The sequence below is a fragment of the Electrona antarctica genome (assembly GCF_951216825.1).
Source record: "Electrona antarctica genome assembly, chromosome: 2".
Taxonomy (NCBI): domain Eukaryota; kingdom Metazoa; phylum Chordata; class Actinopteri; order Myctophiformes; family Myctophidae; genus Electrona; species Electrona antarctica.
The window spans coordinates 42,248,262-42,276,258 of NC_136807.1; the positions used below are offsets into that span (position 1 = coordinate 42,248,262).

At 41.6% G+C, this 27,997-nt stretch overlaps 1 protein-coding gene across 1 annotated transcript; it reads right to left on the reverse strand.

The window, feature by feature from the left end:
- Window positions 1-34: 34 nt before the first annotated feature.
- On the reverse strand, window positions 35-27,973 carry kcnc4 (potassium voltage-gated channel, Shaw-related subfamily, member 4). Its single transcript, XM_079493016.1, has 4 exons — window positions 27,292-27,973; window positions 7,617-8,553; window positions 5,143-5,337; window positions 35-1,719 (listed from the first exon to the last, which is right to left on the reverse strand). Exons 1-4 carry the CDS (start codon window positions 27,916-27,918, stop codon window positions 1,652-1,654), a joined length of 1,827 nt encoding a protein of 608 aa, XP_079349142.1. The 5' UTR covers window positions 27,919-27,973; the 3' UTR covers window positions 35-1,651.
- Window positions 27,974-27,997: the final 24 nt, after the last annotated feature.

The following is a 27,997-nucleotide window of genomic DNA, read 5'->3' on the forward strand; positions in this document are numbered from 1 at the left end:
TTATTTGTATTCCTGCATAGAAACACGTGCCAACGTTACATGGTACAAGATATCCAGTGCTTTGCACCGGACACACAACATCTGACAGCTTGACAGGGATTCAATCCAAGACCTCCAATACAATCACTTGTTCCATACATGAGCCATAACCAGGAGATCTGGTTATGGCCCACAGCCTCCTCCCCCTTTGTCCAAAATAAACAATAGTGAACAATTTACCATTCCACCATTGATTGATTATAAATATATTCCAGAATGTCTCATGTTGGCAACCGGTTTTCTTGTCAATCATTGAATATATTTTATTTTGCTACATACAACTGTGCTTTCCTTTTAAAGACTTTTGTCAGCATTAAAAATGGGGCTGAAGTCTAATAGAGATCATTGATTTTCCCTTGGGTTATCAGAACATAAGGCAACTATGGCAGACCATGAGGATTATACGTATTAAGTCACCAGTGAAAGAAACCACAGTACTTTTGCAGTAACATGTACTGTAAAATGGCTTGTACACAACTGACAAAACTGTTCAACAAACAAAACAAGTACATAGCTGCACACATAAGCTCCATTACTGAACATTAGGCACAAAACTGGAACCGATGCCACACGGTATGCATCCTTACTACAGTACATGTTCACTAATGTAATGATGGTAACGAAAATCTACCATATTATCTACTGTAATAACAGCTTACATTTGGACCCTTCTCAACCAGGTATGATGCATCGATGGTATATAGATCTTATGTAGTTGAAAGACAAAAACATCCCATAGATTCTCCCTCTTGTAGAAACGGCCACAGACATGATTGTGTTGCCTGGGTGGCATTCATAACATGCTGTCTGTTGATTAATGTGTGTCTGTTGTCCCTGTGGTCTGTGTTGAATACCTCTGACATGATGGAAGGCAGACGCCAACCTGTTTGGTTTTTAATCAAAACACACATTAATCGGGCATGCCATTTTGTGGATCCGTTTAACTGGGAGACATCTTTGAATGAATAACAACTTTAAGTTTCTAATCTAGTTCAACGTGTTTACGGTACAGTGCCATCTAACATAACTGGCATTTTTAGTCAACATTTAGAACATTTATGGTTAAAGTCAAGAGGTGAATTTTACTGACATCAAAGTTAGCATTTTCAGAGTTCCAAAAAGAACTACATTTTGCCATCCTGTACACTTTAACATTTATTTATTTTGCGTACATAGTAAAACCTCGTTCACAAATGCGCATGATATTGTAGCAATATCTCATAATTAAAAAATATTGCCAGGTGATTAAAACTCCTGACAAAATGTTGTGATGTATGTCCCTAAATGATAAGCATATGGATGTTAGTCATTTTCAAGGTACAGTACATGATCATAAAATGCTGTGTCATGCAGTAACATGCTAAATGTTTTTAAAACATATGCTGTAGGTGTGTATATGTATCAGGAGGCAGCTGAGCAGAACGATATTCAACAACACATTGTCGGGGTGTTATTATGACACATTTTATGTATTCTCCTGAATAAACAAAGGCCTGGTCTGTAGTTCATTCATTCCAACTAGAGGGGTTCCGACTGAGCTCCATCTCCAAGCCAGTCGTTTCACCATTCAATCAGTTCAACATTCTGTTTTGTTTGTTGTAGCTAATCGCATTCAGGTTAGAGTGGTGACCTCTGGCTGAGCGTAGTTTCCTGTGGCAGTGAGGAGGTCCTTGCAGCTCTCTGTTGAGAGGAAACACACAGGACGGAAGAAACCAGATCAAACAGTGTTGTATGATACACAGAAAAGTCCTCTGTGTTAACCAGCTTGGACCCTAGTGTCCCTAGTCTAGACGGAAATATAGGTGCATGACAATATTAAAGCATTTAATTCCATCAGAATTCACTGCAAAAGCTAAATAATTTGTTTAGAAAAATGGAAGTGGCTGTTCAAGGCATTGCAGTCACAAATGTCTTGAATTGGGTACCCTGGAAATGGATTAGTTCGTGGCACAATGGCTCTGCTCACTGGATTGTGCCCATAGGAGATGTGTATGACTATGAACTAGGAAATAGATCTGAGCCACAGTGAATTTTGTGTAAGGTACTTAACCATGACCCTTTAACAATCTCATAGTCATGGACTAGTGGTTCTCAGCCTCGTTAGCACTGACCGTCTCAGAATGTCAAGCAAACAGTTCTGACCGCATGTTCGAAGAACAGCTTCACGACGCTGCTCTACAAAATGAGGACAGGCATTACCCTGACACTGTGTCAAAAAACTATGAATGGCTTCAAACCTCTGGAAGAATGAATGGAAGATCATAACAGCACAGAGATGAGCAGAAGCCTTTAGCTGTGACCAACCATGCTGCTAATGGAGGCCAATTAGTGGCAATCATCTTGAAGGAGTCCTTTGGGAATGTACTGTAGCGGCCCATCCCTGTGTTCATAAGACAGTCTCTGCATCTCCATAGATTTGCTGTTTTGTGAATGGTTTGCCACCTTATTAGACACTCAATGTAGTGAATAGGCAGTTGTTACATCAGTGGGAGGGAGAACCTGCTTTAGAAATAAAGGAGGCATTGTTCAGTATTATGTATCTAATATAATTCATACAGTATAACTAGTGACAGGGGAGGCGTATGCAGTATTTAATCCATTGAGACCTGGAACGCATCCATGTCACGTTAGCGTTTAACCACATTTAACCCATTTTGGGGCGGGAACCCCTTTTGGTGTTTTAAACATTGTTATAATTTAGCTATTGAAAAATAGCAGATCTACAAGCTCATAGCGCGCCACCGAGTGGCGCGCTATAAACTTGTAGGTCTGCTATTTTTGAAAAATCGTTAAAATGTGCCTCAAATCTTTCCGAAAATTGTCATGATTTAGAAAACTTATTTTTTTTAATTTCGACGTCAGGCCTGAATGGGTTAACAGGCAGCTTGTCACAACATTTGGCATCTCAACGCCGCCATCAATATGGTGTGCTACTACCAGAGGAACGGCTTGGTTTCACCAGAGTCTGATAAACATCTAAGCATTTTCAGAGATGCTGTGTGCATTACATCTACCCATTCCCCCCTCCTGGCGTATTCCCCTCCTTATATATCCTACATCCTGGAATTGGCCTGAACCCAACCCATCCCTATGGGCACGATCCAGTGAGCAGAGCCATTGTGTGGCCAACTAATCCATTTCCAGGGAGAGACATTTGTGAGTGCAATGCCTTGAACAGCCACTTCCATTTTTCTAAACAAATTATTTAGATTTTGCAGTGAATTCTGATGGAATGAAACGCTTTAATATTGTTATTCAATAATGCCTCGCCACTACCCAATCCCAGTTAATGTGCATGAAAATGCATTGTGTATGTGTGATATTCTCCTGTAATAGACTGGGATGACATTATCCACATATTCACCAGACACAAGGCTCAGGATTGAATTACACCTCCCCTCTGCCTCTCTCTGCCTCTCTGTCTCTCTCTCTCTGTCTCTCTCTCTGTCTCTCTCTCTGTGTCTCTCTCTCTCTCTGATTACTTCTGAGGTCATCTGGCGTTGCTCAGATTTCCTGTGCTTTTGTCTCTGGGATCAGCAGAGAGCTGGCCTGGAAATGCCATAAACTGACCATGTAATTTGTTCGTATCGTACATAAAGCACTGTAAGCACACAATTGTTAGCCACTGCTGATCCCATGCTTCATTTTTGTTGTTGTGTACAGTAATCAGCAATGATGCTCCCCAGTCAGTACACTGTATGCTACTATGCATGTCTGCCTGCCTGCCTGCCTGCATCTGGCTACACGCGTGTGTACAGTGTGTGTTCTAGATGGGAGGTGGTATCATTTTTGCATCGCTAGTTCTATGACAGAGTGGCATATATCACATCCTTTTGTTATTGCTTAATTTTGCATCCTCGGTTTACTTTCACTCGTGCAACCCTGTGCTGTCAGCTTAGAGCCATTCAGCTACTCTGTATTGATTGCCATCAGGGTCAATCAGTCTCTGGACTGCCACGGGGAATTACCTGTCTACTCAGGCCCCAGCCATTAGCACTAATCACAACACTCATATCCCTTCTTTTTGCATGTTTTTAACAGGGTATGATGACATGCCATTAACATACACCGATCTACAACACTCAACACATTATGGGACCATCGAGGCTTTTAAGTGACATAATGTGATACCCTCGCCAGGAACTCACTAAGTGCCCCATTTATGTTTTTTTTCTTTTTCTTTCTTGACACTGGTGTAATAATGAGCAAAGAAGTTGCATCATGGGAATGTGTTACACGCTGGGTAAACAGTAAATCGTTATGTCTAGTTCTGTGGGTAAGAGTCAGGCTTTTTAAAAGGGGTGAGATTGCTCTCAGGATGTGAGGATTGAATCCATCACTGCCAAATATAGAGTCACTTCTCCCCAAGGGGCATTTGGGGAGTTCGGTGAGCTGAGATCAGAGATCCAACTGGCCATCCAGGCAGAGAGTGATGGAAGGATGACAACACACTGAAATGAATTAGTGGGAGCATTGCCGTTACGCCGAACTCTAATTCACACCAGCTGCGTCGACACTAGTTCACACAGCAACAAATGCAATACATTGGACATGTCTGACTGAGGTTATGAGTGACAGCCTGTCAACGTGTGTCTCGTACCGTTCACTGCAATGAACCCTAGCATGAACTTCATAGTCGTATGTTGTAGAGAGTGTGCAGACAAGATTAGCATATTTATTTACTAATAATTTATTTACTATTTATTTATAAACACGTTTAAGCGACACACTCTACATTTTCAGTGTTTCATGGAACCACATTACCTGGGAATATACCCTTTGAAGAAATGACAGAACAAAAGCTTGGTCCCTGAGAGCACACAGACAGATAGATGACGTAATTAGTTCTACAAAGCTCTGTAATTGATTTCCCTTTGAACTGTTCAATGAATCATGACTTAAAACGGTGTCCTCCAGTCACCTGGGGGTCTGTGGCAGAGTTGATAAACGTTTCAGGAAAAGGAAGTGGGTTGTTTTTCCCCCTCTAGTTATTGATAAGCAGCCTCTAACTGTCTTTTGGCATTGAGTCGTCGCTTGTGTATACAGTAATGCCATTTTACCCTGCCAGTGTGCAATCTATGTATTGATATTTATATAACCTACCAGTGCGTATGGTGGGCTCTCCAGGACAAGAGAAGTCCCCAGAGGTTAGCAGGAAGCAGGTGGCCTCTTTCTTAGCCTTGTCGCGTCCTCTGGAACAACGCAGGGACCATTTGTCGCTGGGGGACAGTGGCTGTGTCAGGCTGCAGACCTCCTCCTCTGAAAGAGCCACATTAGCGTCCCCGTTCTGTTTGGAGTCTGATAGGAGGAGAGTAACACATGTGTAAATGTCAAAGCCTTTTACTGAGACCACCATCATCACCACCACGGCCCAGGGAAAGACAGAGGCATATTGCACGAAAACACAATTTTTCCAATGCCTGTGAAATGCGATTTTAGATCTTTGGATGCAGTAATTACATCATGGTGTGCTTTACGACTAAACCCCTCAGGAGGTACAAGATGCTGTTCTAGAGGGTTTGTCTCTGTCTGTGTGTCCACACTGAACAGAGCTAATCTCACAAGCTGCTGGACCCATCAGCGCCAAATGTCTTTTGCACACTGCTAGTAGGCCACTGAAGTACATACTTTTATGCTGAAATATTACATTTAATAATGGAACAGTCAAGAGTGGAGCCCACACCTTTGGGGGCTCTGTTTGGTGTTTTCCCCTCAGTACCGTCACTCTCTAAACCAGAGAGGGATGTTTTGGCTTTTGTCACTCTGTTAGCTAGGAGACTAATCTTGATCACGCTCACACTTCTCACACTCACTGGATTAGGGACACCTTGTACTGTGTAAAACTGGAGAAGATTAGACTCTCCTTAAATGGTTCTTCCGATAAGTTTGGGAGGATATGGGTCCATTCTTTCAATTCGTTCAGAATTTGAATCCGTCTCTGCTTGAGGATGTGTGAGGTCTGCTGGACTTTTGATTTAAAAGTAGCCTATACTGTGATTGGATTGCTGTATCAGTTTATGATTGTTTATAGGATGTTGTGTACTGTTGTTTTGTCTGTTTTTGTCTGCCTTTTATTTTTCAACTTTTATTGATCCTGTATTTAAGGTTTGTTTGTCTTGTTTTCTGTTGTCCTTTTTCTTTAGGGTGAAAATTCAATGTATTTATTCTTGTACGTTATACTTGTGGGGTTTATTAACAGTTTAAGGGCCCCAGACGGAGATCACGTCATCGAAAATGTTCCCTGCCTGTTTAGCGGACGAAAACGAAAATCTTAAAACGTTCATAACTCGCGATCTAAATCATCCCGTCTAATTATGAAAAAAGATCCTGTGTTAGACGGCGCTCCGCGGTCCAGTCGCTAGTCGCGATAGATTTATTCTTACCTCCCGTTGTTGTCGATCGACTCTAGAGTGGTGTGGCTATTGTTAGCTGCTACACAGACATTCACAACAACTTCCGGTCCGCCGGTAAAAGTCTGGGCGCTATAAATGATGGGCACATTTTATTAATGGATTAAATAGGCCCGGGCCCTCAAGGTGTTAAGAGAAGCTGTTAATGCCACCATTTATTATTTCTCAACTCCAGTATTTAAATAATGCTTCTGTGAAAAAACCAATAAACAAAGTTATAAACAAATAATAATAATAATGGAACAGTCAAAGGGGCTATTGGGGATATTAACTCACATCTAGCACTGTGTGTACAGGTTTGTCATGTATGTTTTAATACTAAATATATGTTTTAAAAAAACTTGTTTTTAAACTTAAAGGACCAATAATAGGACCATAGCTGTGTCAATACATGCACAGCTGTGTGTGTGTGTGTGTGTGTGTGTGTGTGTGTGTGTGTGTGTGTGTGTGTGTGTGTGTGTGTGTGTGTGTGTGTGTGTGTGTGTGTGTGTGTGTATATATATACACTCACACATACTTTTTTTTTTTTTTTTTTTTCAAGATATTTTTTGACTTTTTGCCTTTATTGAGGGGGGAAGACACGCAGCAACGGTTGTCGAGATCGGGACTTGAACGCCGTCAGGCTGGATTACCAGCCTAGGTGCCCGGACCGCTTGGCAGGCCCGGCCCGGCCCAAAATATATATATTCTTTTTGATTGTACAACCCATGGTTCAAGAATGATAGGCCACCACGAGGCTGCTTTGAAAAGGGTCTTCCTTGGCCTACTGGGAGTGTCGTGTGCATGCCAAGTTTCACGCCAATGCACCCAATACACAAACAGACAGACAGACATTATGAAGTTATGAGTTATTATAAGGTGTTCTGATGTGCATGATGAGTACTTTTGCTTATACCTGTAATTATAATAGTGCTATGCCGATTACGTTGCATTTATACTTGACCTTATTAGTCATTAAAGAATGCTTTACAATGTTTTATGATTATTGTTGGAAAGCATTATGAATATATTAGTTCTTACTTCTTATAACTAAATATACAGTGTTATAAGAAGATTCTAATGCATTATAAGTATGCTTGGAGATTTAGAGCATTTATTGTATAAGAATCATGTAAAGTCAAATGTATACATTATATACTGAGAGTGGTTGAGAATAGATGATATAACCTGAGCGGTTTCTGCCGATGCTCTCCTCTGTAGCCAGTGGACAAGTGTCACTCTGTGTGCTGTTCCTTGGAGAGTTGGTGTCTGACTTGGCAAATGACGCAGAATCAGTGGGAGCATCTGGGTTGGGGTTGTGCTTCTTCTTCTTCTTGGGTAACTTTTGCTTGGCCATAGCCAAAGAGTAGTACATCCCAAAGTTGTTGACAATAACGGGGACGGGCATGGCAATGGTCAGCACCCCGGCCAGCGCGCACAGCGCCCCCACCATCATGCCCAACCAGGTCTGAGGGTACATGTCTCCGTAGCCCAGTGTTGTCATGGTGACCACTGCCCACCAGAAGCTGATGGGGATGTTCTTGAAGTGTGTGTGCATGGCGGCCGTGGGGTCGTCGGGGTCGGCCCCGATGCGCTCGGCGTAGTAGATCATCGTGGCAAAGATGAGGACGCCCAGGGCCAGGAAGATGATGAGCAGGAGGAACTCGTTGACGCTGGCCCTCAGCGTGTGGCCCAGCACGCGCAGCCCGACAAAGTGTCGAGTCAACTTGAAGATCCGGAGGATCCGGACGAACCTGACCACGCGCAGGAAGCCCAGCACGTTGTTGGCCGCTTTGGACGACAGGCCGCTCAGGCCTATTTCCAGGTAGAACGGCAGAATGGCCACTAAGTCGATGATGTTTAGCATGTTTTTGACAAAGACAACCTTGTCTGGGCAGCAGACGATGCGCACCAGGAATTCAAACGTGAACCAGACGACGCAGATGCCTTCAACCTGCGTGAGGACTGGCTTGGTCACCACCTCCCACCCTTCCACCTCCCTGGTGACGTTGCCCTCCACGACCAGCTCGGTCCGGTTGAGCACGTCATTGAAGGCCTCGTGGGTCTCCAAACAGAAGGTGGTGATGGACACCAGAATGAAGAAGAGCGAGGCAAAGGCTACTCCCTGAAGGAGACGGATACAAAAGAAAAAAGCAAATTCAAGCATCAAGATGAACAGCCGATAGTATCAATAGTATTACAGAATACAGATTAGTATGAGACATCCATTTGATTCCATCCTAGCAAACAATTTATCTATAAGAAAGCAGGGACAAGTATTCTCAGCGAAAATAGCCCCGTTTCGAATCAATTATAGCTATGCACAGCACACACAGATTGAATCATGCTGTGAGACAAAAAGCGATTCCATTAGTTTCAGTCATCCGGCATTCTACCATTCAAACAAGACAGCAGGGGGTTGCATTCACACGACACCGGCAGAAGGAACTGACTTTTAAAGGTATGCAATCATTTTATAATAAGAGGTAAAAACGTTGTCTTAAATAGGGCTGTAACCTTTTATTTTTTTATTTTTTTATTGACACAATCAATGTGTGTGATTAACTGGTTCAGACCGTTGCTAGGACCTAGCGCATTTTCATTGATATCAAACGAGAAAAAAATATTCTGAATTTTTTTCTTTCTCCTACTAACTCCTTGCTCTTCGCCTATCCGCGGTCCCGTTCACTTCCCTGTTTACCGCTGCAGAAAGAATCCCTCGTATCTCCTAATCTAGGGCGCTCTCCGTGGTTTTGATCAGATGGATATACTAAGCTCTTCATTTCTGACTTCAACATGCCTCTCGTTCAAAATATGAAGCGAGCGATCATCAGCGACTTTTATCGGAATCTTAGCGAGGTAAGCAAGCAACAGTCTCCCGGTTTTTTTCCGGAACGGAAGCGGGGGAGCTTACAGAGTAAAAGCGGCCATATCTTCCCGGCACCCCAAGCTTCTATTTTGAAAGACATCCCGGCGCTGATTGTGTTAACCACGTCTAAAAGTAGACTATTTTCAAGCTTGTAGATTTCAACATCTTTTTTGGTCTTGGTCTTCAACTCCTCATAAATCAAACACAGGCATATGTGTAGGGGAAGAGGGAGGATGGGAGAGAAGACGACCAGAGAGCAAGTACCCATGACAACCACACTGGGACGGATGCTGTCACACAGGTTTTCAACGCTTTTCATATCAAGGCCCATTATTTATTTGGCATTTGAGCCATGGGCCACCATTTGATGAGGTTTAGCCTCTCAGACCAAAGACTCTCGGGCCAAAGAATAATTTCATGCTGTATTGATGTTGGGAGAGATAACAGGCAAACAATTCTTCTACATTCTCTAATTGTGTAGACTTCTTTTTAAGGGTCCATTTGGTTACCAACTCTCCATTATTTAGCTGGGGACCACCTAGAACGCCTTCAAGGACCACTGGTGGTCCTCGGACCACTGGTTGAAAACCACTGCCGTATGTAGATACACTCAGAGATTGATGACACTGACTGACAACACAAATATTCATTCACCTACTATTTTGTCACGTCTGCCAAAGTTGAAGATAATTTTCAACCTCGTCTTCATACAAGTGGTCCTCACTAATGCTCATTATAAATTATATTAAGATACGTTTAATTTCTGAATGTTTGACTACCTCACAATAATATAAAAATAGCTTATCTTAAATTTAGGGGAATATTAACCCATTTTGGGCGGGAACCCCTTTTGGTGTTTTAAACATTATGTTATAATTTAGCTATTTAAAAATAGCAGATCTACAAGCTCATAACGCGCCACCGAGTGGCGCGCTACGAGCTTGTAGGTCTGCTATTTTTGAAAAATCGTGAAAATATTTATTTCAGAAAACTGGAGGATTTAGAAGATTTTTTTTTAAATTTCGAAGTCAGGCCTAAATGGGTTAAGCAATTATTTCATAATATTATCAATTATCAAATAATCAAATACATTGATTAGTTTGATTATTGTAAAACTAATATCAACTGAGTGAAATCACCTGAGCGTTTTATTTCCTCTCCATCCTGAAAGATGAAGGCCACTAATGCATTCACCTGATCCTGAACAATGGCCACGTCGGTCTGTGTTTGTGTTCACATTGTGTTCCAACTAATAAATGATCACTAGTGTTTACTATAGCCCGGATATAGATTGTAATGCCTCTTCAACTCTACTCATCTCCCAGCTGGATAAATATGTACTGTACCAGTACCACTTATCACTCATTGTATTCTGTCAGGCCTCCCACAAATCAGTCAGCAGTATAGTGCTTGGGTCTACGATTAGAATAACAAGTATAAAATGTCCAACATGTTGCTGTGTGTAATTGGATGCGGCGATAAAGTAATGGCCAATGTGCTGGTCATGGCAACAGGTAACACTGTGCAGTCCATGTCTACAATGTGCTCATAGTACTGCTCCCGCCAAATCTTTCAGGGAGGGTGGATTTTATGGCACATACTATGTATACTATTCGTGAATATTCAAATATCTGTCATATCTGTACATATTGTGACCTAATGGATTGCATGTGCAGCTAGCTCCCTTAAAAATCTTCTCCAAGTCTAATGGAGCTGGTTTTCAGCTATGTATAATGTTCCCCCACCCACCCAGTGTACATTAGCTTTAGAAACGGGTAGATTCATTGGTACTCCTGAGGAGGACAGAGTATGTTTACTGTGTGATTTGAAAGAAATTGAAAATTAAATTCATTTTTTGTTAAGACATGTATTATTTTGTAAAATGACAACCATCTGTTAGAGGACAACTTTTTCTGGTTAGAGGACTACGAAAAGTTGGAATTTTGTTTTAGGAAAGGTATTTTTGCTTTAGCAGACTTTTTATGCAAAGCGTGGGAAAAAAGGCAGAATGTTTTGTTTGTGTAAAAAAAAGAAAAACTGTTTCTTGTACACAATGCAATACTGACGCAATGATGTATGGTGTGTCCTCTTAAGTCCATGTGGGCTGGGCGCCTTGGGTGCATGACACAAACATAAAGAATCTATCTATCTATCATGTACCAGCCCACAAGGCTACTGTGAAAACAAGGAATCCGCCTTGGGACAAGCCTAGCAGCACTGGCCCTGTCCCAAGAGGACCACAGAAATCCCCTGAGTGGCGATGGATGGTCCTTTCCCAAGAGGACTACATAGTTTCCCTTGTTGCATGGACACTGTTACCCTGGATTACATCGTAGCAGAAAGGCTCACTGTGTGGCAAATGTCACTAGACCGGCCACAAAGTTCACTATGTTGTATATGGACACAATTACTTGTCTGTCTGCCTGTCTTTCCGGTCTGGCTGTGAACAAAATGACTTGAAAGCAGATGGTTGTATCATGTTCATAGGAGAATTATAAGAATGCTGCGTCATATTTATGTAAAAATGTTCGGTGCAGCTTCTGTGAAAAAACCAATAAACAAAGTTATTAAAAAAAATGTTCGGTGCAAAAGGTCACGGTCAAAATTGAGAATGAGATTTTTCTGAAACTTGGTGGGAACAAATGGTCAAATGTCAAGGTCACATTCTACGTAATGGTCAAAATTAGAACTGCTTTTATGTCCACCAAAATGGGTATTTTATGGACAGGGGTGCTCGCCAAAAGGGAAATCGAGATATATAAAAAAAGATCCTGTGTTGTGTGTGTGTGTGTGTGTGTGTGTGTGTGTGTGTGTGTGTGTGTGTGTGAGTATTTCAGTTACTACTGTAGGCAAGCCACAGTGAGAACAGTATTGTCTCCGTAGATGAAGCTAACCATGTACAGTAAAAGGCATTTTGATTTTTACCATGCTTTCCCATTATATGGTTCAAAACTAACTAGATCTTGTCTTTTATCAGCAGAGCAGTGAGCACTAGGCAGGAAATGCAACTGCAAGTCAATAATCACCCTTTCCCCGTCTCAACAGTTGCAATCATACACATAATCTCGCAGTAGCAAGACAATTAGATATCTAACGAGACATGTTATTAAGACTTGAGGGTCGGTCTGACTACATGAGACTGACACAGGCATGGGTCAGGATACAAGAAGAACTTTCATTTTCCTTAAAAAAAAGAAGAATTGTGGGAGGTTGCTGCTTTTGAGAGGTATGCCATTGTACTTCAACAATGTGCAACACTCCCTTAAACTTCACCCTTTTTGCAAAAAAATACATGTTAATGATGTTTAGAAGATTTAGAACACTTTCCTGGGGGGTCTTCACTGGGCTCACTTACTTCCTGGACTACATGTTGTCTCAGTAAGACAGCCCTCCCCCAATTCACAAGGAGGAGCAGTGCACCAAAGCATTATGGGAATTGTAGTCCAGGAAGGAAGTGAGCCCAGTGTCGATGACATCAGAGACACTGGGCTCACTGCTAAAATCTAAAATATCTTAAACCACATATTGCACACATAAAGACCCCCAGGAAAGTGTTCTAAATCTTCTAAACGTCATTAACATGTATTTTTTGGCAAAAAGGGTAAAGTGTCCCTTTAACACACTCAAACATACAATGCAATCCTTGTGCACAACATGCACACATGCGTGTGCACACATGCAAAAAGACACACTCAATATATTTCATTGTGTCCTCCTCACCCAGAATTTCCAACCCAAGAGTTATCGAGACAAATGCCACTGATGGTGCCAAATAGTGAAGGCAGTCCAGACAAACGAGTATTTTGAGACGAAGGCAGCCATTTCAATCCCATCTCCCAGCATCTCATCACAGCAAATTCCTAAGTCAGTCAATCAAAAATGGCACTGCTTCTCAAGAGTCCTCTTTCATCCATGTGGACTTGTGGATTTACCCATTGCTTCTTGTCTGTTTTTTCACCTAACAGCCCAGCAGAAGTACATGAAACAATGCTGCCAAAGAAAGGAGTCTGTGCCATGAAATGCGCAATAACTACTGGTGAACTTGGTCAAGCAAACTTGATATTTTAATCACTTAAATCCTATATACTTCATTGACTGTTGTCTTTGGGGATCTATGTAAGTTTAAGTTGGTCCCCACCTCTTTTAACTCTACACCAATTCTCTACACCAAAAATAGCCAATCTATAAACATGCACCACTGCGTGTTGTCTGTCTCTCTCTGGCTATTTTGGCCTAATTTTCACCCCTGAATAGGGATGGTAGGGGGTTCGTGGTTGAAATTACACCCAACAATGTAATGGCATTCATTCAAAAAAAATCCTGTTGTGTTTTCTCAAATGGGGTGTAACACCAGTTGCATCATTAAGCATTTTTTGATCCCATCTGACAGGAGTCAAAACGTTAAGTGAGACTTGGCCTGTCAGTTAATGTAACATCAATGTTAAAGGTCAATAAGCCGTCCCTATGATATGCTCAGTCAATATGCAGCCAGTAGGCTAGACTCAGAGCAGCCTTTCTGCAAAGTGCACTATTCTGTGATTGATTGATTGAAATATTTAGTTTGCAGAATTACAGTACATTTCAAGCACAAACTCAATACAAAGACTGTTAACTGTGAGTGGACGACCCAATTAAGAACAGAACAGGAATTCATCATAAAGGAGGTAAAAAGGGAAAAGAAACATATACAGTGAGGGGAAAAGGGGGGGGTGGGGGTTTGGGGGGGATTCAGATTTTACGGGGGCCAGTTTCGAATTGCCTGTAGGTCAGGGATCTTCAACAGAGTGTCCGGGGACCACTTGGGGGTCCTCAGAGATACTACAGGAGAACTTTAGCCAAAAATATCAGATCTACAAGCTCACAACGGCTATTGTTGGGTAGAGGGACAAGTACTGAGTGAAAGGTCAAAAAGGTCTGTTCACGTGGTTAATGTCTGAAGATATAAACATGAATCCAACACAACTCTGATTATAGTGCTGTCAAACAAGTCTATGAAGCTATCTATGATGAATTCTATGAAAAAGCATTTTATACAAGATGTAGTGGGGGTCTCTTTCTCAGCTAAGTGGCCCTTGTGCTGAAAATGGTTGAACACCCCTGCTGTAGGTTATTGCTCTGCTGAAAAATATGAAGCTAAACCATTTAATATGTTTACAACATATTTATGATGATGACCCGATTTAAAATGCAACTCAGGATGTGGTAAATTGTAATGTATACTAGCATGAATGTGCTGTGTGTACATAATTATATAATCTATTCTCTATCTATTGTGCATCTAATAATTGAAACAGAAATTGTCTTTAAAAAGGGGATAACTTGGTGCAAGTCATTGGTCTTCTCATCACCTAATCAAGCTATTCACTGTAGCATGAAATTGTTTACGCTGGCAATAAGCACAGATGTATGAATGCAGCATATTTTATTATGATAATGATGATTAGGAGCATATTCCACTTAGTCCTCCTGGGTTGTGAAATGTCTCTGCTTCCGACTGATAGATTCACAATGAATTAATTCTTGTTCTATATTGTGAAGAATTTCTCTACTCCCGTCAGTTTTAAAAATTATTTGACACAAAGAAACCACAACACAATTATTATTATTCTACAGATCTAATTCATTGTTGCTCACAAAACGAGTCACGCATTAAGGAATAGGTATGCCGAGGGATAAAGGACCCTGGGAAAATAGAACCCTGGGAACATTGGATGACCCTTGTTCAAAGCAGTGACATCGACGTATCATGAAGTTTGTCATCATTATTATTAGCTATGCACTTAAAGGACCACTTCACCACTTTTCAACCTATATTCATATAATAGGTCCTCACTAATAATCATGATAAAATGGCACGATTTTTTTCTACTCAGTCTGTGTCTCATAGGAGGGCTGTGGGCAGTTTAGAAACCGTCTTCCAGTGACATCCTCATTAGGCAGATTCTTTTTTAAACAAGATTTTTTTACAAAAATGTTTAGATTTTCATTATCGTGAGAACGAAGGCTTCCATTTTCGCATTGCAACTTTTCAGGACTAGAAAGCCTGCAGTTTTTATTAGCTTGTATTCCCCATCGATGATGTCACTGGAAGATGGTTTCTGAACTGCCCACAGCCCTCCTATGAGACACAGACCGAGTAGAAAGAAATTGCGCCATTTTTTCAAGATTATTAGTGAGGACCTATTATATGAAGATAGGTTGAAAAGTGGTGAAGTGGTCCTTTAACTGGCTAATTTGTTCCTGGCTGACAATTATATTTCTGTTCCCTCAACCCTGAACATGACTATCTTCTAGACTTTGACCCGGACAGCATAAAAGCTACTGTACAGAACAACGGAGTCTGATGTCATTTACACATCCTACTACCTGAGTACATTCTGAATTCCCATAGTATAGACTTTTATTTTATTTTATATCGCGTCAAATAAGAACTTTGTTCCAAATAAACAAATTATGCCGGAGGTTTGACTCATATGGATATGAAGAATCAATTGACAGCGAGAAAATGCTACCACCACCGAATTAGTTAAATTTGTCACTTAAATTTGTCAAGTGAGTGACTATCCTAAACGATACAGAGCCACGTACCTTCCTGACAATATCGCTGAGACGGTTTGTTTATTTTTGGACCACAGATATTATATGAGACGATTTTAAGTTGACCCATTGTTATTCTCCATAGAGAAAAACCTTCCGCGACCCAGAGGATGAACGAGTGACGTCAGGACTTCGGTACTCTCTTAAACTCCAGTATGACAGTTTGTCTAGTGGCACCCAATAAAAGGTTGACACCACAAGCTCTGTTGTTCTCTCTAAAGGTGAGCCCAACAGGCCCTGTGAAGCTTTGGTTTATTCAAACACCAAACGGTTTATCCCAGAACTAAACAGAGATGATGAATATCTGCACACAATCTTCGTTCACAGGCACTTATGGAAGAAAGGTTGTTGCTTGGAGTCCGTCTTTGCATGTGAGGATCTGTGTTTTGCTGTGTCTCACTGACAATCCGTGTGAAACTTGCAGAGCCACTTGCAGAGCCACCACATATTTTTTCTGTGCCATAGCTACATTTCATTGTTTTGTATGATTATGCCATAGCACCAGGGGTTACCAAGATAACACGTTCACGATTAGTATCAGATACGTTAAACACTTTCACAAATTCACAATATTGGAACATTCAGCTCTCTAACACTAATTTCTGTGACTATCAAGCCCCTTACTGTTATACATAAAGGAAGGAATGATAATGAAATATGAGATCAGTAGATTATCCAATAACTGAAACCAAAACGCAGCATTTGTGCTCTAGGGGTTGACACTAAGGTCTCAGAGGCACTTGCCCGTCGGGCAGTACTACTTGCCCACAGGTCATGCCCACTTGCCCGAAAAGTAAACTGTGCATTAAAATGATAGTTATTTTTTTTAATTTCTGGGGCTAGTATGCGACAAAAATCATACCTCAATTTGTATGCCAAATACCTACATAGCTATGAAATAAATATGACAACAGTGAAAACGGCACATTATAGGTAAACTGTGTTCTTATTTTACATTCCATAGACCAGAAGACGGAGCACTCTGGCCACGTTCAGGTGTTTACTTTAGACAGACATCTCGTGTTGTGTTTGTAGACGGTTGCGTGCCGCCTTCTCAAACTGGTTTCAACCTGAAAGCAAACTCCACCTGCCCGAATGTTTTATTTACCTGCTACTAGGGGCAGGTGGGCACCTCAATGCTCAAATGTTCAATTTCAACTGTAAAGAACAATGATATACTGTAGATGAAGATTTCAACTCATAATAAGTCGAGGCTATGCCACATTTTAGGTGCCAAAAGGACAACATGCCAAAGTAGGTGCCAGATTGCCAATAGATTAGAGCCCCCAGAGGGGACAGATGCCAGGGCTCAGCTGGTAAAACACGAGCAAAAGGCAGCATGGCAGGCTGGGCAGCAGTCTGTAGCAGCTGGGGACTCCAATAGTCATCACCTCCAGCTGTTTATCATCATATTCTGCTAATACTTTTCCCTATACAACACCCTTTTCCTAGGACTGGGCAATAAACAAAATCAAATTTATTTACCAAATACCTCAATGATATTGATATCGTATTGTGATGATTGTCTGTTGTGTTGTCTTTTCCCGGCTTTAATCACTTAAGGGCAGTATTATGCGTGTCTTAAGTACCAGGTCTTATTACTTAACTTAAGACCTGGAGGCGTGATCAATGCCATTTGGCTATTCTGAGTGGCCAAACAGCATTGACCACGCCTCCAGGTCTTAAGTTAAGTCATAAGACCTGGTACTTAAGACACGCATAATAGCCTACTGCCCTAAGTCTAACTGCAGTGGCTTTTTTGCGATGCCTTTTATTGTGATGTATGTTTGGTGAGTTAAGTCTCAGCCAATTATAGTCTCAGCTGGAGTCCATGAAGGCCATGACGCGTTTTTATATCAAGAAGGCGCAGAAGGCCAAACTGAGTGGCCACCACTCAGTTTGGCCTTCTGCGCCTTCTTGATATAAAAATGCTCTGAGGCTACAGTGGCCATAACGTCCCACCGGCGCGGTCCCAGCTGATTTCACTGTATTCTCTCTATCTCTTTCCTGCCAATAAGGTTTTTAGACACCACGTGGGGCCCTATTAAGCAAGTGGAATCTAATTACATATAATTTTACAGTTTTTAAGACGTGGGGGCGGGTGCAATGTCATATTACAATTATGGGCCAGGTAAGAAGCGCTTTCGACACCCCGTGGTGTGAGCAAAACGGCCTTGAATTAGTCATGGGAGTGTTTAAGGGAGTTTTGAGGCTTACCCAATGAACATGTCCGTACTATTCTCTTTACGACACCAGCTGATGATGCGCCCTTTTCGGCAAGTGGTATTACATTTCTGCAGACTGGCACCATAGACATGACATGACTTTGTCACATTTGGGTTAATTATTCATATTGCATTGCATGCTGTCACCTTTATGCCTCAAAAGAACAGATCCACAAGCTGTCACAGCCATGATGTGCATAGCTTGTAGGCCTATGTCTCTATTTTGTTAAGTAACTTGCAGTTTTCATTGGAAAGTCATTACAGCGGCGCAGCCATATGCTAAGGGAGGGAGATATACGCACATCATCACTTCATTTGTTTCTGTTCTAAGCATGAAAAACAGCTGTCAAAATCTTTATTCTAGTTCATTTGATTCATAAATGAATAACTAAGCCTTTGAAATGGCACCTACCTATACCTTTCAGATCGGAATGGAACTGCGAGTAGATACGCAGCATTGGCTGGCAAATTGGCAATCCATGCGTAATGTTCCCAGAATCGTCTAACCCCCGAACATACAAGTTCGTTTGATATTGTTTAATTCGATACAAATAGAACCATGTACCATACAGCGAATGAAAGCAAGATTCCTAAGGAATATGGGGATTTTTACATTTTAAAAAACGGTTGAGAAATGAGAGAACCATGAGTGTTTATAATATCAAATATTATAAGAATAATATGAAAGACAAACGGGCTGTGAAGAGCTCAGCTCACCATCCCGACAAGGAGGAAATATAGCCTATAGTGCATGCACGTATATGCACTGACTGTTGCACACACGCTCTTTATTTGTTTCTATTGAAAAACACCAGTAAAATAACGTTTATTTTATTTTATTTCATTCGAGTCACGACGAAGGAATGAGTTGAAATGCCATACGTGCGCCATGCGTATTGCTGCGGCCCCAATGTTATGGTCTTCGCTCGTAGCATTTTATTGAAGAAGAATTGAGTCGGGATACAGCGTATGAAAGCTAACTTCCCAGTGATTATGGAGATGTTTTCATTTTTAAAAAAGGTTTAGAAATGAGCGATATATGACCCTTTATAATCTCAACGAGACAGCTCGCTGTTGCCATGTCTCATAGAAACAAGTAAATAGGTCTATAAACATACTCCCTAAAGAATCGCATATAACGGGGGTCTGCAACCTATTTTAAATGAAGTGCCATGTTTTTATTTTCTAGATAGTGAGTCTGCCATATCAAGATTCCTTTTAATGACACCACATTAAAATTTCCAGCATATTTTGATTGTCCACAAATAAATAATGAATAAAGTTCTTCCTTCTTTTTACATATTTTCTTGCACATTGTTATAATGATCATTATAAATATATATCCCCCTGCAGTCAGAGTTCATTGTTTTAATGAATGAATGTGATGCATTGTGAGCTGGTAGATCTGCTATTTTCAAAAGTAATCTTTGAAAAAAGTGACAATAAGAATATTTTTGAAAAATGTTATTGAAACATTTAAAAACACAAATCTGTCACGGGGGTCACTGGCTTAGTTGGGCAAATGCATTCATCTGGGGGTCCTTGACATGGGAATGTCGCTGTGTGAGGATCACTGGTTTAAACAACATTAGGAGAAAAGCCCAAATAAGCACTTTAGAAACAAGAAAAGCAACCACAACTACCAATATTTACAAGCAACTTTGCAGAAAAAGAAGCCGCTTATAATAAACAGACATGGCAACACTCCAGCAGCACTCCAGAGCCGCTCAAGTGTCAAATCAAACAGTGCTTTTTGCTTTTAAGACGTGGTCAGACCCAGGCGGAATCGGTATGCGCTGAGTGTTTTTAGGTCAAGGGGCTTAATAGCAATATAGCGCAAAGCGAAAATAATTAACATATGGACACTCCCCCAATGCTAAATTATGCAGGAACGTGGTATTCCATATGAGTGAGCGCTCACCACGGCTTCCATAATACGAAAAGGCGCAGAGCGAGGGCGAAATCTGTATTACCGCATGGGTTTTTCGTCTTGCTTAATAGGGCCCCACTGTCTTGTTGAGATTCTTAATTCAGAACATGGGATCTAAATGGAGCTGCTGGTCATGTGTCTCATATGTTTTATTGTACTATTACATTTGTTAGTGTACCGTTTACTTTACGTTTAATACGAGAACATGTCCGGACGTCATCTTAAATTACATTCAGAACAGAGTAGCAGCTCTGTACTGTTTCCATAATGAGAAAAAATAACTCAGAACGCCCCCAAACTGTACTCTGAGCTCCCAGAGACAGCCAGCCGACCAGCATGTGGTCTGAACAATGTCTCCCAAACACATTTCCCTTGTTATTCTTGTACTTGTTTAGAATGACCAAATTGGATACGTGGTTTCTATATGTAGGCTGTACTTCTCATATGGTTCCATACTGCAAGACAGAGGCTCTCAGGGCTCTGAACAGGACTCAAATAGGACACCTGTCCTCATAGCAGGGTCTCGAATAGGCGAAACGGATAATAAATTTAAAAAGACAGACAGATGCCTGTATAAAAATAACTCTTCTGTTCCACATTTTTCCCCATACCCTCTATAGAGACTGGAAAATGGGTGTTTAGGTATCCTGCCCCCCTCTGACTGGAATACGTATGTTTTTGAGTGGTGCAACCACTCCCTTACGGAGCTATGTGTGTGACTGGCTGGGTGGCTGGCTGGCTGGCTAGGTGGGTGGCTGGCTGGCTAGGTGGGTGGGTATGAGCACGAAAATAGCATGGTTGTTTTTCACCACCTGTGCGCAACCTAACACACACAAACACACACGCACATATTAACTGTATATGTGATGATTTCGGGTGTGCAGTACAGTACAGTACAGTACAGTACAGTACAGTACAGTACAGTACAGTACAGTACAGTACAGTACAGTACAGTACAGTACAGTACAGGGACCCCCACACGGTAACTCTGTCATTTTTCAACCATTTCGGACGTGGGGCGGCTCGCCGGAATCGGCCCGGCCCCCATGGGCGCGTTTCTGGGGGTCTGGATGTTCCAGGGACCCCCCCGGGGACCCCCAGAGACCCCCACATGGTAACTCTCTCATTTCTCTACCGTTTTGGACGTGGGGCGGCTCGCCGGAACCGGGCCGGCACCCTGGCTGTGGTCCAGTGGGTCTGGAACTTCCGGGGACCCCCACACGGAGTTGCACCACTCACTTCACACGGGTGTGATTTTTTTTCTTTTAATGAATCCTGCTAAGATGCTTTTAAATCCAGAATGGAAGAAATGAAGGCATTGTTTTGAGCGTCATTGCTTTGATTACGGGCCCATTTTGGACATGTATCTGTGTAATGTTTTTGTTTATCTGAATCTGTTTGTTTTAGGCTGCTGCCTGCCTTGGCCATGCAGGTCTCCCTTGAAACATACATTTATCTAAATGGGTTTTCTCTCCTGGTTAAATAAAGGCCAAATAAATTAATAGAATAAAGGTCTTTGTACCAGAATCTGAATCTAATTGAAAGCATTTCAGCATACTCTTAATGCAATTTGCTGAATTGGCAAACATATTACCTGTGCTAAATGACTCTTTGATCTGCCTAGGAGAAAATGAGCTTTTCTCCTTTCCCACTGTGTCTTGGCATGAGAGTACCATCACTCACTACTGAGATCCTCTCCCAACAGTGATGAATTACACTCCTTAGTAGCATGTTGCACTGGCCAATTATAGAAGGTTTTGTTTGCAGAGCTTAAAGCTAACTTTCCTCTTCTACCCCGGATTTGAACCTGGTTTCCTGTGCAAGTGCTGACGTTTTACTTTTTACCATAGAGCCTACCTGCTTGCTCAGGTGATAAATTGAATCTTGGCCATGGTCAAAATTAGTGTCAGAACCTGTGTCTAGGTGAGACATGACCGATCTGTGTCTAGGTGAGACATGACCGATCTGTGTCTAGGTGAGGCATGACCGATCTGTGTCTAGGTGAGGCATGACCGATCTGTGTCTAGGTGAGGCATGACCGATCTGTGTCTAGGTGAGACATGACCGATCTGTGTCTAGGTGAGGCATGACCGATCTGTGTCTAGGTGAGGCATGACCGATCTGTGTCTAGGTGAGACATGACCGATCTGTGTCTAGGTGAGACATGACCGATCTGTGTCTAGGTGAGACATGACCGATCTGTGTCTAGGTGAGGCATGACCGATCTGTGTCTAGGTGAGACATGACCGATCTGTGTCTAGGTGAGACATGACCGATCTGTGTCTAGGTGAGGCATGACCGATCTGTGTCTAGGTGAGACATGACCGATCTGTGTCTAGGTGAGGCATGACCGATCTCCGTAAAATGTCTCACTAGAAGAGCAGGGAGACTAAATACAACCACCCCAATTGTTTAAAGGAGCATTCAGTGATTTGGGTGGTTTTCCAAATCACCCAAATCACTGAATCCGCCCCGGTAACAAAATGTGCACATGCACGCTCTACAGTGGGGGGAAGTGCAACAGGCCAACAGCATGTGCACCAAGGCCCGCCCCCAGTCGATCATGATTGGAGGAAGGCTCCTCTCATCCTGATTGGATGAAGGCTTTGCCACCCGCCACCAAAACTGAAACTAGGGTTTTTTGACCCCAGGGGCTCACTGGGGACAGGGAGGAACTCCTTATATGGTCAGCACACTCTATAGTAGGGAGGATTATCAAAATAAAAATAAAAATAATAAGTGATATTTGAATTAAGTAAAATCACTGAATATACCTTTAAGTTATATTGTATTAAAATACCATACAGTATATCAATACCAATACCATAAAGATTGAACAGTGCATTCCTTTTGGACAAGATTAGATTTTATTCATTAAGAAAGTTACATCTATCTCTATCTGCCAAGTATGAAATTATGTTTTAGATTTGTCATGATGCCCTGGGTTCTCTCTAATGCATCATGAAATATTTTCAGTAATCTCTTGATTTAAATTATATACTAGATACTTATGTGGTTACAGAGTATTTGCTGAGGATCTTGAACTATGGCTTGAGACATGCCGGCTCCAGCATAAAGGCATTACATACTAACTCTGATCTTTATACTACACTACATGCCATACACAAGCGGATGTAGTGCAAATGATGGACAGATTAACTTCCCCTTGGCTTTTAAGAATCACATTACCTGGAATCGGTGCGGAGGCTTTCTGAGGTAATGTGAGTCCCTGAAAATGCACTCGACGTGCCTTTAGAATACATCAAGCACACATATAAGTACAGTACATGAATGAGATGTGGATTAAATGCGCATTGGAGACTTACACACACAAAATATAGGCTGTATTTCAAATATGCTAGACATGTGTATATGAACTAAAATTATATATTATATTATTATATTATAATTATATTTTGCCCCATGTAAATATATAATTTCACAAATTATTTGGTCACTCAAATCAGATCATCACTCTTAATTTATTTATCTGCAGACCTTCCCTCTACCGCCAACCCTTCCCTCTACCGTCAACAAAAATCACAAAGCATCTGGTAAAATTAATTGGTGTGAAAACTGACTGGTGTGGGTAGGGGGGGTTGTGGCATCAGGTGCAATCAAAACAATGGCTTGACTCAAAATGCACTTGACATGCCGTTAGATTAGAAACACATGTGTACAGTACATGATATAGAAAAATAGTAATTTCAAATATGCTAGATATGTTATAGTTGGACTATGATACAGGTATATAAAATAAATGTTAGCGAGTAGATTTACAGTATGACTGCCATCCAGTGAGAGAGCCATACAGAATGCATTTAGAATACAATGGGATAATGTCTGAAATGGACATTTTGAATCCATTAACGGACAAATACTGGAAGCGGTTATAATGAGTATCTGCTTCACTTTGTCTGAATTGAATGACGTTCTAATTTTTCTTCTATAATGAATGCACTTGATCACAATGCAGCTCCGCTCTGCCATTTACCTGACAACTACTGGTTGAATGACACTAGATACCTTCATTCACATGTGCTTCAATAAGCTCTCTGCTGCTGCTTTTGTTGCACAGCCATAGTGCAAACCTTCTGAATTGCCCACAGCTGTCTGATATATCCCCTGAGAAGAAGAGAAACCCAATAGGAAGCTAGTGCAGTGTTTGCATCGGGACAACAGTCATAAACCAAAGACCTCAAAGAAACATTTTGTTTAAATTGTTATTAATAAGCCAGACTTGTAAATAGTATTATTAAACTGTCTTGTCAGCTATCTATTTACTAGTTTCACTGTTCGGAAGTATATCAACTCAGCGCCGTCCAAGTTACGTCCCGATAGGCAGAGAATAGTATATATTAGTAGCCCCTAGCTTCCATGCACCGACAATAGTTGGAAATGACACGTCCACCAGGGGGAAACCTTGACCAGGCTATGGTGAGTATGCCAGTATGGCCATACTGGCCTCCATGGTATGATAACGGGACATACTGGGCCCATAAGATGGTATGATAACGGAATCGGCTGCAGGGGTGCCCAAAAGGTAGATCGCGATCTACCAATAGATCACAAATGCTGTGCAGGTAGATCACATGACATGCCCCTAAAGAGTATTTCATTTAAATATATTGAAGAAAAAAAACGATTAAAAAAACATTTTTTCCCCCTCCATTTCCCATTCCAAATGCATTTGTCTTATACTGTACAGAATGTAAAACGAACTCTACTATTCCGAAGCCCCCTCAGGTACATATTTAAACTATTTTCAGCAATGGTATAATAATTGATTTGGTGGGTAGATCTTGCCAAGCTGGTCATTTTGAAAGTAGCTCTCAAGTCAAAAAGTGTGGGCACCCCTGGTATAGGGTGTGTAGGATGGGTGACAAATTCCAAATGTACTTTGTCATTGAATTTAGCTTTCTCTCTCCATTCTGTCATAAACTATAGTAAAACCAAACCAAAACAGGGCGGCGGTGGCTCAGGGGGTAGAGTGGCTGGATGGTAACTGCAAGGTTGGCAGTTCGAACCCGGGCTCCCCCAGAGTTGGTGTCGAAGTGTCCTTGCACTATATATTTCTAAAACTATGAAACATTTCAAAGATTCCATTTCAGGCAAACATGTCCACCGTAAGATTAACCTAAATAGGTTTGAATGGGGTTTCTAGGTGTACGTATATGTAGGACTAGTAGCATGCCAAAGTTTGTGCTATTGCCATTGAGAATGCATTGGGCGTTTAAGTTAAATACGGGGGGGACATATTTTGACAGCAGAAACTGCCTGTCATAATTTCTCCCTATTCCAAAGCCCCCCCAGGTACATTATATATTTAAACTATTTTCAGCAATGGTACACTTATTTTTTCAGTGGGTAGATCTTGTTGAGCTGGTCATTTTGAAAGTAGATCTCACGTCATAAATGTGTGGGCACCCCTGGCCTACAGCATATAAATCTCTCTTGAAACACTATGCATGGTCCTTCACCAGTATATTTAAAAATGAATACAAAAATAGAATTCACTGCCTTCAATACAGGTTAAGTATCCAGTACAGTGGGGAAAGTAATAAGCCATGCTTTACTATGACAGAAACATGAGAGGGCTACATTAAGAATGGTGATTAGCTCGCATTATTAACCATCACATCAATGTAAAAAAATCCAAGTGCTAAGTACTGTATGTCGTACAGCATTTTGGAAGTTAAATAGTGTTTGGGGAGTGATCAAGTTATAAATTGGTGGTGTACGGAAGGCGTTCATTTCAAGAAGTTGATTCCAACAATTCCAAGTAAAGTGAATATAGCCAGACCGATATATTGGTTTGGCTGATATATCAGTCAGCCATTATTTTACATTTTTGAAAACATCAGTATTGGCATTATGCAGCCGACGTGTGAGCTTGTCATGCTGCGATACATTGTGGTCTTGGGGATTTCCATTTTTTTGTTCTCAAATACTACATTTTATAAAATCTCAAAATGTTGCTCTTTTCGATAAGATTGGTCAAAACATTGAATTTGTAATCAGTTGTCTATAAGACTCTCCAATATCAGGATCGACATGGGACCCAAAACTGTGGCATGCATCTGTTGGGCTATAAAAGTGAATGAGGTTCATCCCATCCACCATCAAGGCACCCTTGAATGACACTATAGACACACTGTAGCAGCTCTATAGTCTACTGTAGTAGAGTCTACTCTACAGCATAGAGCTGCTCAAGGTCAACTTTAAGATTGTAATTGCTCACACAGTTAAATGTGTGTGAAAGAGCATCTCGCAAGATGGTTACAAAAAACGCTCCGTCCAGTCTGTTTATCCAAATGCAATGCAAACAGTTTTGTTTACATTTGAATATGTAGTCTAGACTATAAGTGCATTAAAATAGTTTTTTTTTAAATGCCTAAGCACTTTCTTTTGTTTGCAAAACCTAAAATATATAGCTACAATATAACTGAGTATAAATGTCTTTCCTGATTTGGACAATACATATTTAACAGTGTCTATATTCAAGGCAAGGGTTCAGTCTGCTATCTTGTCAACCTTTTTCAGTGAGTGTAAAGAGAACACGACTGGAAACATTGGGTCAAAATAGCCAAAACATTAACATAACAGCATCATTGCACACTAACATCCTACTCAGGTGATGGTTTAATAGTTAAGAACCAATGGGACACAACACATATGGGTAATGGGTCTGTCACTACAAGAAAGTAAAAATGGAACGAAGTGGACTCTTACAGGACGTTCAATTTGTACACTCTCATAGTTAAATGAACACTGAGGATTTTGCAGTTAGATTGGGATAGCTACCAGAGATCACATTTACGGCTTAAACGTTTTTTTCTTCTTTGTTTTTGCAATGTCACCTCGAGGAACTACTGGGAACTCCAGCAGGTTATGAACTAACTATGAGTCAGTCAGTGGTTCTCAAAGTGGGGTCCAGCCCAGGGACCCCCAGGGGTTCTTATAGGCGATCCCCAGCAAAATGTGTTAGGCCTAATATAGCATCAAAATCAGTTTAACCACTTTAATCCTGAGTAGCCTAACCAAACGTGATAAATGTGCCATTCAGTGCATAATAGCATTCAAAGGGGGTGTACACGTCCATCGGCTATTTGAAAATGCATTTTTACATTTTTATTTAAGCCCTGAGGCCAAAGACATATTACTTTGGGGGTTCTTCTTAATTGACATGTAAACATGTAAAAGTTTTAGAACCACCATAGTATATGACTGACTTGAACTTACCCTCGCTGCCCTGGATGAGTATGGGTCCTCAAACAGGGCCCATATCTTTGGTTGCCAAACTTCGCAGCAGCCTCTCGACCTGTCTGGACAGTCCTCGATGCCGAACCGCCTGGACACCTCTTTGTCGTCCTCCGTGTCATCTGGATCCGGGGGTTCGAAGATGTCAAGGGCCTCCTCTGCGTCTCTGTGCTGTCTGTAGGTCATCCAGCAGCACGGCTCCACATCAGTCTCATCTATTCCCCAAAATGCCAACTCCTCCTCAAAAAGGGGTCCGCACACGTCGGCGGGGCAGTGGAGCTTGCCAGTTCTGTAATAGTTCAACACGTAAGCAAAAATACCGGGATGTCTGTCGAAAAAGTGCTCGTTGGCACCTGTTGCTGCTGCTGCGGGCGCAGCGGAGTCTGTGTCTGAGTTGAGCGTCTCCGGGTCGGCCAGCCATGCCAGGCGGGTGCCCGGCAAGGTTCTGAGGGTGCTCTTGTAGGTTTCGTGTCGGGTGCCACCGACATTTATGATGATTTTTTCCGAATCCTCCCCCCGGGATATATCCTCCTTCTGACATGATTTAGATGCAGGTTTGTTGCCTGACTTGCGCCCTCGGTAAGACGAAACACACACCGAGCTTATCATTTAGATTGAGAGACCTCTCGGGTCTATTCTCTGGGTTGTTGACTGCTGTTCGCCGGTCCAGTATCAGAAAAGAGACGGT